This window comes from Amblyraja radiata, chromosome 17 (assembly GCF_010909765.2).
Source record: "Amblyraja radiata isolate CabotCenter1 chromosome 17, sAmbRad1.1.pri, whole genome shotgun sequence".
NCBI lineage: Eukaryota > Metazoa > Chordata > Chondrichthyes > Rajiformes > Rajidae > Amblyraja > Amblyraja radiata.
In genome coordinates this window covers 34558945-34577166 of record NC_045972.1, presented here as the reverse complement: position 1 = coordinate 34577166, position 18222 = coordinate 34558945, and the positions used below count along the sequence as shown (strand labels likewise).

Below are 18222 nucleotides of genomic sequence, written 5' to 3'. Positions count from 1 at the left end.
GATCGTGATTATGAAACGAGTAAGAAAACATAATGAGAAAGCAAAGGGGATAGAAATTCCGTTAATATCTGTAGCGAAGTATGCAGGAATATGGCTTTGCAGGTGGAGTACATATATGGTATAACTAAACGATAGAGAAAGTGGGGTGATAAAAACTGATAATTAGATTCTACATTAAAGCGAGTCAATTTTGAGACGGCCTCCAGGCTGGAAACAATTATGGTCCATAGATGCTGCTGCACCCGCTGAGTTTCTCCAGCAATTTTGTGTACCTATGGTCAACTGACTGTTCGACGGCAGAGGGCGCTGACTTTTACGGTCAGTACAGTTTGATCGTGGAACGGATGGGAGAGAGGGAGAGAGAACTGAAGGGATAGCCCGTCCTCGGGGCGGTAGAGCCAAAGTCCATTGCTTGGAAATGGCCGGTGAGGTTTGCTGGTGCCGAGGCTGGAAAGCCCCTACTCTCATTCTTTGGTTTTGCGCCATTCTTAGCCGGGCTCAACAGGCCAACTTTAACGCAGAGGTAAAGAAGACATCTAGATTCCAATTGGAGTCAATTGCAAGTCGAGTCGATGCATGCACAACTGCTACAGTAGTCATTCAAACACTTGCACCTTCGCGTGAACTGTTGCTGATCTAACTACCCCGTATTAACACACACCGGGAAATTCAACATTGAAACACACTGATAACCGTTATATGATTTTAATATGCTTGGTTGGACTAAATGGTCGGTACTAACGAATGCTAATGCATGACATAATGACGAACATTAATACACATGCTTGTGTTTATTGTCGAGTCCTAGAGTGTAAATATATAGGATTGTAATATATATTACTTATACAATGTTATTATGGAGGTTGTGACTACACATAATTAATATGCATACAATGAGTTAACATGTGTTAACGTATTATAATGTTAATATGAATTCAACAATACTGTACGGATATGCAGGAAGTGATTCCTTGGCCATCTTTAATCTGAATGACATACTAGATGCCCTTTAATATACATGAATTGTCTTATTTAATATTAAAGTATCCTAATAACTTTACAGTATTAAGTTGCATGGATGTCGTTTCAAGCAATAAGGTGATCAAATAAATTTAAAACATTAAGATGTATGTGCATGAGAATATAAAGTTTTGCAAGGGAAAAGGCTATCCAACATTGTGATTCGAACTCAGCATCACGACTATATACATGCATAACATGCAAAAGTAGACTGCAATAATAACAGAAAATACTGGAAGTACTGAGGACTGCAGGCAGTATCTGGAGAGAAAAGCAGACTTAATGTTTCAGGTTAATGACCTTTCATTAACCCGAAATGTTAACTCCTTTTTCTCACCACGTATGACGCTGAGAATTCCTAGCATTTTCTGCTTTTATTTCAGATTTCCAGCATCTGCAGTTATTTGCTTTCCAAAAAAATCATACCACGGCTCACAATAAGCCACTTAGTTTCTGGTCTTAACTAATTACTAATACTGACATTATTTGATTTGATGCAACTAAGGTGTGATTATTGTGAAATGATAGGCACTGCAAAACATTAATTGATAGTTTCCTACATGTCAATAATTTAGAGAGCCTGTAATATAGCATAAATAAATACATTGTTAATGCAAGAAACCTCATTGTTCAGAGAAAATTCAGGCATTATTGGTGGATTTAAGGATTTATTGGTGCTTTTGCGGGGTAGGGTTATAATATCAGATAATAAACAAAATGTCTTAAACTTCTGTCTTATGTCTGTTACCTATTGATGGCATTAGACTTTAGTGCTTTGCAGAAGCTCATAGAAAAATCAAAAGGCAGGGACTGGGGAAAAATGTAGAAAATGATGCTGCAGAAGGAGCAGTTGTGTTTTAATATATCAGTAATACCATGTAAACATAACAATTTAGACTTGCGAATCAGAAATGATATCATGAAAGACTGATAAAATGTAACATGCATAATGCATAACATATCATAAAAAATGGATATCAGTATAGACAAGTACGAAGCAATGTATTTTGATACAAAGAATAGGTCATACAGAATAGGAGTAGAATAAGGCCATTTGGCCATTCAATCATGACTGATCTATCTCACCCTCGTAATACCATTCTCCTGCCTTCTCCCCATAACCTCCAACACCTGTACTAATTAAGATTCTAGCTCTCTTAACTTAAGTGGATTAAAAATATCCACTGACTTGGCCTCTACAGCCTTCTGTGACAAAGAATTCACAGATTCGCCACCCTCTGACTAAATAAATTTCTCCTCATCTCCTTCCTAAAATAACGTCCTTTAATTCTGAGGCTATGACCTCTAGTCCTAGACTCTCCCACTAATGGAAACATCATCTTCACATCCACTCTATCTAAACCTTTCACTATTCTGTATGTTTCAATGAGGTCCCCCCTCATTCTTCTAAACTCCAGCGAGTACAGGCCCAGTGCCAACAAACGCTCATCATAGGTTAACCTATTAATTCCTGAGATGATTCTTGTAAACCTCCTCTGGACCCTCTCCAGAGCCAGCACATCCTTCCTCAGATATGGTGCCCAAAATTGTTCATGGTATTCCAAATGCAGCTTTACCAGCACCTATAAGAGCCTCAACATTACATCCCTGTTTTTCTATATAAGCCCTCTTGAAATAAATACTAGCATTGAGTTTGCTTTCTTTACTACCGATTCGACTTACAGATGACCTTTTTGGGGAATCCTGCACCAGCACTCCCAAGTCCCTTTGCACCCCCGATTTATGGATTCTCACCCCATTTAGAAAATAGTCTATGCCTTTATTCCTATTAGCAAAATGCATGACTCCACAATTTGTACACTATATTCCATCTGCCCACTCTCCTGTCCAAGTCCTTCTGCTTTCTCTACACTACGTGCCCCTCCACCTATTTTCATATCATCCACAAACTTTGCCACAAACCATTCAATCCCCTCGTCCAAATCAATAATAAACAATGTGAAGAGTAGCGACCCCAGCACCGACCCTTGCGGAACTTGGGATTAAATTGGGAGGATGACCTTAGAGGAGATATTTCCACTTGTGGGATTGATTAAGAACTACTGATCTTGAAGTTAAAGATGGTTACTTCCAAATGCTACAAGGAGTGTACAAGTAGGACATTCACTGTAGGAGAATGGGTATATTAGTTTTCCATGAGGATTTGTGCAGGGACCATTACTATGAACAATTTATACAAACAAATTTGGAAGGGAGGTGGAAGGAATAGTCAATATTGAGAAGGACTTAATAAACTTTCAGAATCACCATATAATTGGTAAAAGATGTGTATATGGACAAATTTGAAGCTTTGCATTTTAGTAGGAAGAACAAGAAGGCCACAACCCTCTGAGATCTAAATGGGGTAGAGGAAACTAGCGATACTGATAAATGTCATTAAACACAGTCACTAATTTTAATGAAGCTATACCAAAGCAAACAAACCACCAAGGTTTATTATTACTGGGATTAATCAAAATTTGGATCTTACAGGTAAATTTGTTTAATCATGGTTAGATAGTTTTTAGAAAACATTTTTGGCTTTTGAATTATAAAGATTATGAGGATTATCCAATAACAGTGAATGGACAAGATATATATTTTTCCTATTGGGAAAGGGACGGGAATAACTTGGGAGGATGACCTTGGAGGAGCTATTTCCATTTGTGGGATTGATTAAAAACTAATGATCATGAAATTAAAGATGGTTACTTCCAAGTACAACAAAGAGTGTAGAAGAAATTAAGTTTGCTCAAGGGAATTTAGATCTTGCAACCACAAATAATAGTTGAGGCAGCAAGCACAGATGCAATGTAACAGATTTAGAGATTAATGGAGGGCATGAAAGGGACGAGAAGTTGATGCTGCATGGTTGTAAAGAGGGTTAGGTTAGGACTAGGCTGAGGATAAACAGAACACATCTTGAACCTGAATCATTTGAACCAAGAAGGTTATTTCAGCAGATGTATTTCTATGCATCTATTCAAATTAATTGTGGAAAAGAATCATTTATCTTGTATACTGCCACAGCACTTGGAGTCACACCAAAAGTATTTATCACATTGGTATTCTTCCATTAAAGGGTTTTTGTATGTATCATCATACAACAGAAGTGTTTTAGTGGCTTTTTTGCTGCCACCCAGTTTAATTTGAAGCATTTCCATAGAATATTTATTAGCAATTTTGGCCTACAATGTCAGAAGAATACTCTACTGCATCATTTTAATCTTTTTCCATTTCTTACATAAGTTTAAATTGTCACTGAGCAGGATTGTCAATTTAGTGACGATTAATGGCAATTGAGAGCAGTTTTATCCAAATATTTCACACAATGCTCTTACAATGAGCAGTTGTAAATATTAATTCAAACATTTAAAGTCACGTCCCCAAGGTGAAAGGCAATGCCATTCAGTTTCATATGTCAATGCTATCCTCTATTTTGAACTGTAGAGCAGTGGGAAAACCAGAAGTTGAAGAAATGTGAGAAATAAAAATAAATAAGTTCTTCCAGCTGTTTGTTTTTTGCCCATGAATCAAGAGTATTGATTTGCGATGTGCACCGGTAATGAACAGGATCAATGAACAATGTGCCACAGCTTTACAGAGAGATTAGGCACAACAAAGTTGTTAAATATTCATTAAATTGTCATTTATCATGTAATCTGGACCATGATAGTGCAAAAACCAAAGTACATAGACCAACCCATAGTAGTGTGAAATCTGTAGTGGTTTGGTTCTGAGTAGGGTTGGTTCAAGAACCTGATGGTTGATGGGGGGGAAACTGGAGGTAACTATTGTCAGGCTCCTTCATACCAATGGTAGCAGAGAGAAGTGAGCTTGGCCAGATGGTGTTGGTCTTGATGTTATTACCTGCCTTCAGGAGGCAGCAATTCCTGTAGATATCTGATGGTGGGGACACAAAATGCTGGAGTGACTCAGCAGGACCAGCAGCATCTCTGGAGAGAAGGAATGGGTGATGTTTCAGGTCGAGACCCTTCTTCAGACTGATGGTGAGGTTGTCAGTACCTGTGATGAACCGGGCAATTGTCCATCACTTTCTACAGCCTCCGATCTTGACCATTCAGATTACTGAACCGGGCGTTGATGCAACCAGTCAGTATGCTTCCATGGTAGAATTGTAGAAGTTTGAAGTAGTATTTGGTGACATACCGACTCTCCTCAAACATCTGAGGAAGTAGGGGCATTGTAAGCCTTCTTCATCATTGCATTAATGACTTGTGTCTCAGACAGCACCTGCAATTTCTTGTATCACCATGCAAAAATCTCTTGGGAATTTGCAATAAAATGAGACTATTACTCATCAATTGTTTTCTGCTTTTTTGACCCCATTTCTCATATCTTTTCAGCATCGAGAGCATAACAAGCTATTCAGCTAATGTAGGTAATTAGGGTTAGTGTAAAAGGGTGCAACAGTTGAGAAGAACATGGTTGGCCGAAGGGCCCATATCTGTGCTGAATGACTGTGACTTTATAATTTTACAATGCCTGATCTTGCCGATGATTCTGGCTAAGATATCTTTCTAGTGCTCTTTCTCCCAACATCTGGAAGTTTCAAGTAAAAAAAGAAGACTATGGAGGTATGTAGGGGATAAAGGAGAATTTGTAGAAAGGGAACCAACTAATGTTTCAAGTTGATGACCTTTCATTATCACATGTCAATTCTGATACAAACTCTAAAGGGTGGTTATCTGTTGTATATAAGTCCAGTAGGCTCTAAAATCACAATTTGTGTCATTGTTCACCAGTGTTACATTAAGGTCCATTGGAACATTGTAATAGATCAAAGATAACGAGGTCAGAGCAGTGTGGGATGGAGGTCACAGATCCTTTACTTGCTGCTAATAGCTAGGTGCTCCAAGTCTTTATTCTCTGATGGTGGGTCTCCCATGGCTTTGTTTTGACCTACAACTCTTTTGGCAAGAATCCATTTATATTTTAGTTGCCTCACCTCAAATTTGCACTGCCCAGATTCTAAAAAAATGAAAGATATATTTTATCGAGGACAGCAAAGCATTCAACAAGGTTCCACATGGTAGACTGCTCTGGAAGGTTAGATCGCATGGGATCCAAGGAGAGATAGCAGAATGGATAGAAAATTGGCTTAATGGAACGAAGCTGATGTGATGGTGGAAGGTTGCTTCCTGGACTGGAGGCCTGTGACTATTGGTGTGACTAGGGGTTCGATGCTTGGCCCGTTACTGTTTGTCATCTATATCAATGATTTGAATGAGAATATACATCACAAGATTAGCAAGTTTGCAGATAATACAAAAGTGGGTGGTTTTGTAGATAGTGAATATGGTTGTGAAAAATTGCAGCAGGATCTTGATTGATTGGCCAGTTGGGCTGAGGAATGGTTGATGGAATTTAATACAGGGAAATGTGAGGTGATGCATTTTGGGAAGTCTAACATGGGCAGGACCCACACAGTGAATGGTTGGGCTCTGGAGAGTGTTGTAGAGCAGAAGGATCTAGGAGTGCAGGTGCATAGTTCCTTGAAGGTGGACGCAGGTAGATAGGGTTGTCAAAAAGGCGTTTGGCAGATTAGTCTTCATCAGCGTATTGAGTATAGAAGTTGGGAGGTCATGTTGCAGTTATATAAGACGTTGGTGAGGCCGCATTTAGAGTATTGTGTTCAGTTCTGGGCACCATGTTATCGAAAAAAAATGTTGTCAAGCTGGAAAGGGTACAGAGAAGATTTACAAGGATGTTGCCTGGTAGATGGGTCTGAGCTGTAGGGAGAGGTTGAGTAGGCTGGGACTCTATTCCTTGGAACGCAGGAGGATGTGGGGTGATCTTATGTATCAATTCATGAGAGCAATAGATTGGGTAGATGCACATAACCACTTGCCCAGAGTAGTTGAATCGAGGACCAGAGGACATAGGTTTAAGGAGAAGTAAAAAAAAATTTAATAGGAATCTGAGGGGTAACTTTTTCACATAAAGGGTGGTTGGTGTATGGAACAAGCTGCCAGAGAAGGTAGTTGAGGCAAAGACTTTCCCAACATTTAAGAAATAGTTAAACAGGTGCAAGGATTGGACAGGTTTGAAGGAATATGGACCAAACGCAGGCAGGTGGGACCAGTGTAGTTGGGACATGTTGGCAAGTATGGACAAGTTGGGCCAAAGGGCCTATCACTCTATGACTCCATGACGGAAGTATGTGTAGATAACCTAGTTCAGGGGTCGGCAACCTTGTTATGCATAGGGCTGTGAGCAGATGGCTGGCCACATCTATAACGTGTACACATGGATCCCACCCTGGATGGCAGGCAACAAATCACGTGATCACAGAAGGTGCACAGCTGTGCCGGCAGCTTTGCGCAGGATGCGGTACAGCCAGAGCTTGGCCGTACTCGGCCTCGCTTGGCCACACTTGCCGCTCGACGGCGCTCAGCAGGCCGGATGATTACAGGGAAAAAAATCCACCTGCGGGCCGGATGATTTTGGGCTACAGGCCGCATTCGGCCCGGGGGTCGTAGGTTACCGACCCCTGACCTAGTTATTGGTGTAAAACTGCACAATCACTCATGCAAGGAGAGATCTACTTTGCTAGTATTTGTATAGAGAATTGTGACTATATATTTATGTGTGTTGGGCTCCATTCACGCTTGAGGTTTGATGAATACTGTTGCATAAGAAGGCAATTTATGCTCTAATGGGCTGTAATTCATTCTCATTTGCCGGACCAACAAGTAGATCAGGCATAATATCTTGTAGGGCTCTCCACTGTCCATTAACTAAATGCATATTGTTTTTCAGGCCCTGCATATTAGCTCTGCCTTATATTGGAACAAAAAGTGATTCCACTCCCTCAAGGTATAGCTGATGAGTGGCCAAAGGTAATGAATTATTTAGCATGATGTCTGAAATCCTTATTACAGTTGATACCATAATGCTGCAGCAACCTGTTATGTCCATTGCATTTGAGCCACCTCAACAATCCTAGGGCGAGTGTCTAATGGGCAAAGAAATGGATTATAATCTTGATGCATAACTCATGCGCACATGCAGGACCGGCCTTAGGAGGGGCGGGGCCCAATTGGGAACAATTTTGGTGAGCCCCAGGTTCCCAGCCAAGGCCTGTAGAATCATAGAAATACAAATAAAGTCTATTATAGACTTTATATCTCTATGGTAGAATGGAAAGTAATCAAAATGTGTGCTTAAAAAGTGCCTGCGAGTTAATGGACCAAACAGATCTAAGTTACATTTTAATATAAAATTGCATACATGTAAGCCTACAAGTAACAAACAAAATGTGTAGATCAGCTCTGAAAAGTACATAGTTAGAAGACGACTTGTTTTAGCGAGTGTGAAATGAAAAGAAAGTAATTTAATTAATTAGATGGTGGCAAACCAATAACTATTGGCGAAAAACCAGTCCAGGCACATCCTACCCTTTGGGTTTCCTAACTTAGTTCCTAACCCCATCCTAACTTTTAAGTACTGGCAGACTGTAACCTGCCCATCCTATTTTTGCGGCTAACCACTGCTTTGCATCTTACAGTGTAGCCTCTGTATTTCTGTTCATGAAGTCTTCTGCGGATAGTGGTCATTGACAAATCCACACCTGACTCCTGAAGAGTGTTTCTGATCTGTCGGACAGGTGTTTGGGAATTTTTCTTTATAATAGCGAAAATTCTTCTGTTATCAGCGGTGGAGGTCTTCCTTAGCCTGCCAGTCCCTTTGCGATGAATGACCCCACCAATGCTCTTTTTCTTCATAATGATGTTCCAAACAGTTGATTTTGGTAAGCCTAAGGTTTGGCTGATGTCTCCAACAGTTTTATTCTTGTTTCTCAGTCTCATAATGTCTTCTTTAACTTTAATTGCCACAAATTTGGTCCTTATGTTGATAAACAGCAATATAAGTTTCCAAAGGTGATGGAAAGACTGGAGGAAAGACTAGGTGCTGAGAACTCTCTTATACCTACATTAAGGCGCCATTTAAATACCCCTGAGCAATTACAGAAATTTGTGAAGCCATGTGTCCCAAACATTATGGTGCCCTGAATTGGGGGACCATGTATAAACACTGCTGTAATTTCTACATGGTGAAACCAAAATATATAAAACTGGCCTTGATTAAAATCTGACAATGTACACTTTAACCACATGTGATTTATTTCTATTACAAATCTCAAATTGTGGAGTACAGAGGCAAATAAATAAATGATAAGTCTTTGGCCTAAACATTATGGAGGGCACTATTATTAATTCACCAGTTGATTCCAATGCAGGTAGCAGCATTGCTTAAACCTAGCCTTCGTTTCTTAAAAATGTCATCTGGCTACTGCAGATGCTGGTGATATTCTAGGATCAATGGGATCAAAGGGACATTGAAAGATTGATGTAACATGGGTACAAATGGGCTCAACATTTCCTATCATAATTGGAAATTGGTGGAGAAGTAACCCACTCAACAAACACCATAATAGTGGAGGCAGATAACTGTGATATTCAATGGCTGGAATCATATCCAATGACCTGGAATAATATCCAACAACCAAGTTCAGTGACCTTACAAGTGTCAACAAAGCCAAAGAATTATGTGCCATAATAAGTTGAACATAATTAAAGTGAGCAGCAACTAATGGCAGGGTCAGGTGTAGTTGCATGAATTTACATATGTGGAAGAGAGAATACTCTCCATCAGTGGAATGACTAATTGTTGTGCCCATAGCCAGAGCTGGAATTGATATGTTCTTCTAATTGCACTTCTTATTGAAGACCCTCGGACTATCTTTGATCGGACTTTACTGGCTTGATCTTGCACTAAATGTTATCCCATTATTCCCTTAATGTATCTGTACACTGTGGATGGCTCAATTGTAAGCATATACTGTCTTTTCGTTGATTGGTTAGCACACAACAAAAGATTTTCACTGTACCTTGGTACACGTGTCAATAAAATAAACTCACAAACTCATATCCCGACTTTGCTGCCATACCACATTTTCTTCTGAAGCTCTTCAAACTGTGGATCATGTAAACATGTAGCCCTTACCTTTCCACTTCAGTCTTCTTCGCAAATTCTTGCCAGGGTGATGTGTTGGTACAGAAAACCAACATCTGCAGGCTGAATGAAAATAAAGATGAAAAACTGTCACTTTATTTAATATTTGCAACCAGCAATGCAGATACTATTGTTGAATTTTAAAGAATAGCTTAAAGTCGGGCTCTGATGTATCATTACGAATATTATTATGTATTATTAACAAAAGAATAAAATGTAACATCTCCAAGTTTGCAGATGACACAAAGCTGGGTGGCAGTGTGAGCTGCGAGGCGGATGCTATGAGGCTGCAGGGTGACTTGGATAGGTTGAGTGAGTGGGTAGATGCATGTCAGATGCAGTATAATGTGGATAAATGTGAGGTTATCCACTTTGGCGGCAAGAACAAGAAGGCAGATTATTATTTGAATGGTGTCAGATTAGGAAAAGGGGAGGTGCAACGAGACCTAGCAGCCCTTGTACATCAGTCACTGAAAGTAAACATGCAGGTACAGTAGGCGGTGAAGAAAGCTAATGGCATGTTGGCGAGAGAATTTGAGTATAGGAGCAAGGAGGTCCTACTCCTGGTGAGACTGCACCTGGAGTATTGCATGCTATATTGGTCTCCTAATTTGAGGAAGGACTTTATTGCTATTGAGGGAGTGCAGCGTACGTTCACCAGTTTAATTCCCGGGATGGCGGGACTGACAAATGATGAAAGAATGGATTGACTGTGCTTATATTCACTGGAATTTAGAGGGAAGAGAGGGGATTGTATAGAACAGGGGTCTCCAAACTATGGCCCGCGGGCCACATCCGGCCAGACACGAGATTTTATCCAGCCCGCAGCAAACTCTTAACAAGTTCCATGCAGTGGGCTATTTAGCGGGTTCTGTGGTTGGGGGTTCTGTGCTAGCGAGATAAAACAGCGCCCCCACTTGCCCCGCCCCTCCCGTCTTTACATGACTGGCGTCAAAATCTTTTTCCCCCCTCAGGGACTCGACAGCTCCATGGGTAAGTTTCCTTTTCTGTCCCCACGGGCCAGGCCATCGTCGCTCTGCGTAGTGGAGGGGGGTGAGCGTCCTGGAGCCGGGAGAGGGAGAGGCCGAGATAGGTAGATAGATAGAGAGACAGAGGCAGAGGCAGAGGCAGAGGCAGAGGCAGAGGCAGAGGCAGAGGCAGAGGCAGAGGCAGAGGCAGAGGCAGAGGCAGAGGCAGAGGCAGAGACAGAGACAGAGAGAGAGATATGGAGGCAGAGATGGAGGCAGAGAGAGCGACAGAGAGAGAGCGACAGAGAGAGAGCGACAGACGGACAGAGACAGACGGAGAGAGGCAGACGGAGAGAGACAGAGCAAGAGAGACAGAGCAAGAGAGACAGAGACAGATGCAGGAAAAATGTTCCCGATGTTGGGGAAGTCCAGAACCAGGGGTCACAATTTAAGAATAAGGGGTAGGCCATTTAGGACGGAGATGAGGAAAAAACATTTCAGACAGAGAGTTGTAAATCTGTGGAATTCTTTGCCACAGAGGGCAGTGGAAGCCAATTCACTGGATGTATTCAAGTGAGCTCGATATAGCCCCTAGGGCTAACGGAATCAAGGGATATGGGTAGAAAGCAGGAACAGGATACTGATTCTGGATAATCAGCCACGATCATATTGAATGGTGGTGCTAGCTCAAAGGGCCGAATGGCCTACATCTGCACCTATTTTCTACGTTTCTATGTTTTTATTAGATATAATTAATAATAAAACACTTTAATGTCATTGTAAATGCATACAACAAAATTTCAGGCGCACTGATCCAACGTATCAGATAAATAAATAATGACAATGAAAACAGCAAAAACGGCAAGAAAAACATTGTCAAGTCAGAATGTGCAATATCCCACAGTGTAGTTTTATAGCAGTACAAAATATTGGCTATGGGGGGTGTGTATTCATTGCAGAGTTCAGCGTGGTGATGGCCTTGGGGTAGAAACTGTTTGTTAATGTTGTGTGTGATTTGATGGACCTGTAACGCTTTCCTGAGGCTAGAAGGGGAAACAAGTGATCTGCGGGATGAGATGAGTCCTTTAGGATGCGTGATGCCTTTCGCAGGCAACGAGAGCTATAGATCTTCCAGGGCAGGAAATGTGTGTTGGTGATCTTCTGAGCTGTGTTGATGACTCTCTGCAGAGCCTTCTTGTCAGCCGCAGAACTGTTGCCATACCACACCAGGATGCCATGTGTCAGGACGCTCTCTATGGAGGAAAGGGAGAATGATACTTGCAGCTGTTGTGGCAAGTTGACTTTCCTGAGTGATCTTAGGAAGTAAAGCCATTGTTGTGCCTTCTTTACCAGGGAGTTTGTGTTAGTTGACCACCTGCGATTGGGATGTAACCAGAGCAGGGGGCAAGAATAATACAGGTGTTCAGTCCCAGGAGACTAAGGTAGAGAAAGTACTTGCTTGAGAATGAGGATAGAGTAATCTATAGAAGAAAGTGGATCCCAGTGTATAGATTCTAACAGTACCTGATGCTAACAGGAACATTTTCATATAATCTTAGGGAGCATGGAGGAGAGCAGTATCATCATTGGATTAGCATTGCAGTAACTTTGAAGCATATTCTTTCTGGAAAATTGCTTTGATACTTGCAAATCCAATGTGTCTAATGGTCAATGCCTCAATATTCATATTGCAGCAATAGCAATGGAACCTGTCCTCAAACAAATTAATAAAACTAAGGCAACACCCAAAGGGGAAACAGATCAGGTTAATTGCATTTATGATCCCAGTATTACCAATCTATCTGTATTGTTCCGATAACCTGTCAGCTAGCCACCTTGGACTCTGCTACTAATGTCAAGATGGCACATTCCAAAGCAAGACCTTTGAGGCCGAGAATTGTCAGAGGCTACATTGCAGTTACAGATACAATGTCTTCCACTGCAATGCAGAAAGTAGAGCATCTTATAAGCTATGTTATAGCCACTTTGCTTGCACTGCATTAGAACAGTAGACAGGCAATGCAGTTAGGAAAAGAAGCACCAAGTGAATGCAGAAGTGTGAGTAATGTTTCTATGAGATTTTAGTTTAGAGATACAGCACAAGAGCAGATCCTTTGGCCTCTGAAACCATACCTACCAGCGATCCCCGCACACAGACATTATCCAACACACTAGGGACAATTTTACAATTTTATTACCAAAGCCGACAAATCTACAAACCTGTACATCTTAGGAGTGTGGGAGGAAATCGAAGCACCTGGTGGAAACCCACACGGTCACGGGGAGAATTTACAAACTCTGTACAGACAGCACCCTCAGTCTGGATCGAACCTGGGTCTCTAGCGCTGTAAGGCAGCAACTCTACCACTGTGCCACCGTGCTGCCCCATATTGAATAGTTAGACAATAACTTTAATTTTCTACGCTCTATCTTGGTTTCGATTTTTGCATCAAGGCTTAAAGGACACTTTGTGGTCAATGACGGAGAGGTGAATAGGGAATTGTAGTTGTGTTTATTGAAATGTTACTTGGATGAGTTATTCCCAGTCGAGCCTGAAATGGGATATCTTGATGCCTTCACTTTTCTTCATCATCCGCTTCAATTTTCTTGTTTTTTTTCTGCCACTGCTCTTTAGCTGCTTAACATGCAGTTGCTCACACAGATTATGCCATCATGACAGCAGGGGTTTTCAGCATAAAAATGCACCACCTCCAGGGATCTTCTGGAGAAGTCCAAGAAGGAAAAACGTGCTCTATCATGTTTCATTTGCTGGCTTGGATTCCATGATTTGCGTGCTGCTCAGTTGTGCATAAGTTGCAAATTGAAGTTATGGGATGGCAACCAGACTTGCAGAATGAATACTACACAACAACTGAAATAGCTGTTGACCTGTATGAAACACTACCCGTTGAGGGAACAGAATTACCACCATGTGCAGTACACTTCATTGTTTACCAGGTGAAGTCATTGGCACCCTACAACATGCGTAAATATGCAATCCCTGCAATGTTTGCACTACCTGTTGTTCTCTGGCAAGACTGAATAAGTTCTTTTTTAACAGGAGAGCATCAGTGAACCTTTTCATGCAACGACAAAAGACAACTTATTGAAATTGCAAATATATAGACCGGCCTAGGAGTCCAAAACAAGACCCTTTGACAGGTAATGACATGTATGACAATAAAACACTTAAACGACAGCCCTATTCCGGTGCTAAGGTTGGAATTGTAGTTGGAACGCGAGAGAGATTTCATTGACGATATACTTACAAAAACCGCAGATATCTCACACAGCGAGGACCAAATGGTAAAATTATAGTCAGAACATGTTGAAAACCCCTCATTTCCTTCAAATGTCAGCAGATTGTGCTTTGCAAAACCTGTATTCATTACCTCTGCCATGCAATATGCATCTTAATGTTTCAAAAAGCTAGATGTTTATACAGGAGCTTTGTATGTAGGACAAATCTCATGCTTTGCATTGCATTCACTAAATTTTAGGAGTACAGGTGCACAACCTTTTATCCGAAATTCCGGAAACCGAAAAGCTCCGAAAATCGGACATTTTCGGTCCTGGAAAAAAGGGAGGGTATATTGCCCGGGAGAGTAGGAATCCCTAGACCTAGTACAGTGAGCGTCCACCGGGGTCGCCCGGAGAGGTTCCGCGGTCACCTCTAGGGTGACCCTCGGTGGACACTCACTGAACTAGGTCTAGGGATTCACAAAAATGCTGGAGAAACTCCGCGGGTGCAGCTGCATCTATGGAGCGAAGGAAATAGGTAACGCTTCGGGCCGAAACCCTTCCTCAGACTGCCCTATCAGTCCCCCCTATCAGTCTGAGGAAGGGTTTCGGCAAAGGGAGGGGAGAGAAGGGAAAAGAGAGAGGAAGGATCTGCCGGACATGCTGTGTGTGTGTGTGTGTGTGTGTGTGTGTGTTTGTTTGGCGGAGTCTGAGGGGACAAGGAGAGAAGGGAGAGAAGAAGGGAAGGGAGGGAGGGAAAGGGAGGGAGGGAAGGAAGGGAGGGAGGGAAGAGAGGGAGAGGTCCAGCTGCGGGAACGGATGCTTGGGTCCGGGCGTGAGCCGAGTCCGAGGTTTGTAAACGTTGCTGCAACCCCCGGTGTATTGTTCACCGCGTCTTCCTGGAGAGAGGGGGGGAGGGCGGGAGCCGAGGCTGTGTGCGTGAAGCACGGCGACTAGAGGGACGGGAGAGCTGCCCCGGGAGCGTGAGGGCACCGCCCCCTTCTCCATTCCCCCTCACACCCCCCTCCCCATCTACCCCTTTCTTCCCCCTCTACCTCTCTACTCTCTCTCGGCCCGCAGCGATCTGCCGGACATGCTGTGTGTGTGCGTGTGTTTGTTTGGCGGAGTCTGAGGGGAGAAACGCCAGCACTAAGAGCGAGCGAACGCGCGGACAGAACGGACAAAAGCAATGATCATAGGTCGGAATAGGTGACCAAAGATCTATGTAGGTGACATTTCGGGTCGAGACCCCTCTTCTGACTGACTCAGGGGAAAGAGGAGCAAGAGCTATGGACGGTACTAAGGACAAGTGAATGGAAGATATGCCGATTTCTCCCGTTTCCCTTTCCCTTGACTATCAGTCTGAAGAAGGGTCTCGACCCGAAATGTCTACCAACGCCGCTCTATGAACGTTGCTTTCGTCCATCTGTCCACGCTTTCGCTCGCTCTTGGTGCCGGCGCTTCTCCCCTCATGGCAGCTATTGAAAAAGTCGACCCGAAATATCGCCTATTTCTTCCTATTATCACGTATTCCTCATCAGAGATGCAGCCTGATCCGCTGATTTACTCCAGCCTTTTGTGTCTGTCTTCGGTTTAATCAGCAGTATGTGCCGTTTAAATAGGAAGTGATAAAAAACATTTAACAACACCTAAACTGTTCCCCCGCAACGCTGCGAGAGGCATAACTGAAGTCGGGTCGGGGTTACTGAAATGACGGAGGTTACGCTCCGGTGCGGACTACGCGTCAGTTCATTGTATTTCACAGGAGTGGACCATCTTGCGCGCTATAAGATCTTTGCTCCAATTAATTTGATTACTCTAGCGCGGGGCCCCCTTAGGCGCGGGGCCCAATTGGGAGAAATAGGTCCTATCGGGTAAAGGCCGGCCCTGACCGGGTAACTGCCGGGATCGAGGCGCGACCTTGCGGCCACGAGCCGAGCACTCTACCACTGAGCCACATGTTAAAATCTACGCTAAAAACCTTCCGTTCGGAAAACCGAAAAATCCCGAAATCCGAGAAGTGTCTGGTCCCAAGGCTTTCGGATAAAAGGTTGTGCACCTGTATTTGGATTCTACAAAACATCAAATAATTGTACCATGGGGTACAATGATTGAAAGAGCCAGTAGAAAATACATTCAGCAACCTATCTGCTAATTACTTGATGAACTCTTTCAATTGCGTAGGGAGGTCATTCCTGCTGCAGAATACATGTTATCCTGAATTAGAGGTAAAGAGAGGATGTTAGGTAGAGATTTGCTCGAAAATAGCAGCACAAATACAGCAAACCCTTGTTATTATGGACCTCTTTAACTGATTTTGGTTATAACAGACGAACCCACGGACCTTCGCCGCCAAACTGGTTGCCTATGCACCCCTGACGCACATCGCCTCCCCTATTCCTGCTTCCAGGCCTGGCTGCAGCCACTGCCACCACCGGCCCTTCCCTGCACTTCGGCCGGCCGCAATCAATAACTTTGCCGATCCCTACGTATCCCACGACCACCAATTCACCTGGATTCCAGGCCTATTTCCAGACCAAGAGTCTGACGAAGGGCCTCGACCCGAAATGTCACCTGTTCATTTTCTCCAGAGATGCTGCATAACCTCCTGAATTACTTCAGCACTTTGTGACCAGCGCCAACAGTTATTTGTTTCTACTACTTACACAATGATACTCCATTACTTGGTAAAATCTCACTTGGTTATAACGGATAATTGGCAATAACAGACACCATTCCATCCCCTCACTACAGTTTGCTGCAATGAGAGTTTACTGTATTAAATAATCATTGCAAGCTGAATGGCTTCACAAAATACCGCTAGAAAATTTAAGTGATGTTCATTGCTGATCACTAATCTCCTTTCCATGATGGTAGCTGGTGTGTCTTGAGCTACAAATACGTGTACTTGGATGACATTTTATAATCAATTTGTTACCCCTAGCTCCTGAAATCCCATGATCAGACCTGAAATTTGGGATGTTAGTGTTTTATCATATTATTGCAAAATCCTTCATGCTGTTGTTCATGGTAAAATGGGAAGTTGCTAGTTTATGACAGTAAGTGCAGTATGCCGAGTTATTTATATTATCAAGTCATCTAATTTAAACCGATTGAATAAAATACCTAATCTTTATTACAAAATTTGCAAAATGTCTCAGATTTTTGACAAAATACCACAAATTTGGTGCATATTCAAACGCCCTTCTTGTTAGTCTATCTTATACCCTCCTTAACATCTAACATATTCAAACTGGCAATTGTATCAAATATATAGTTCCTCTTTATCATGTCCTTGACAGGCTCCATGTTCCTCAATGCTCTGAATTCACATTTCCCATTTTAATCTTCAAATTCCTTCACATGTATCCCACATCGCCATGTCTGCAATCTCTACCAATCACACTTTATTTTTGCATCCTTTTCATCCTTATTCATCGCTTTAAAAATTGGTGGAACTTGCGTTTGTTGCAACAGTTTCCATTTACTGTTTCCATTTAATACACATCTCAACAGGCATATATGGTACAGGTCCTTCCCCTTTAATTTATTCCAAACCAGTGAAGCATCTTGAGTTGTTAAAAGTACTGCGAAAGTGGATGTTGTTGTTGAAGTAAGGTGCAAATGAGAGGGCTTTAATTAATTATATGGCATTCATATTAATTTAGTTGATTATTACACAGCATTTATTTAAAGACCTGTATGCACCTTGTTATCAACTGGAGAATCTAGGAAATTTGAGATGGAAAAAGTAAAATTTATCAGTTTTGGCAATGTAGTAGTTAATTCCTGAGGGGTGATTATTTTTCATCGGCAGCTATGAGAACATGCCATGAACACTCATTTATACGTGAGCTGTATCTAATTTCAGTTGATAGGGTAATTGAAATCAGAAGAAAACAGTAAAGAGAATGTTCTGCCGTGCAGGATAAAAACATTGAGCTGCAGATCACAG

At 42.1% G+C, this 18222-nt stretch overlaps 1 protein-coding gene across 2 annotated transcripts in view; it reads left to right on the top strand.

Annotated features, from left to right (window-relative positions):
• The first annotated feature begins 323 nt into the window (after window positions 1–323).
• mmp15 (matrix metallopeptidase 15) overlaps window positions 324–18222 on the top strand; it is a 63798-nt gene continuing 45899 nt past the window's right edge. The window contains exon 1 of one of the 2 annotated variants that reach the window (XM_033036105.1): window positions 324–523. In XM_033036105.1, coding sequence (XP_032891996.1) covers window positions 419–523 — 105 coding nt within the window. In that variant the 5' untranslated portion in view covers window positions 324–418. Of the gene's footprint in view, window positions 524–14088; window positions 14190–18222 lie in introns of those variants that run through there. The other variant, XM_033036106.1, reaches the window with a different exon arrangement.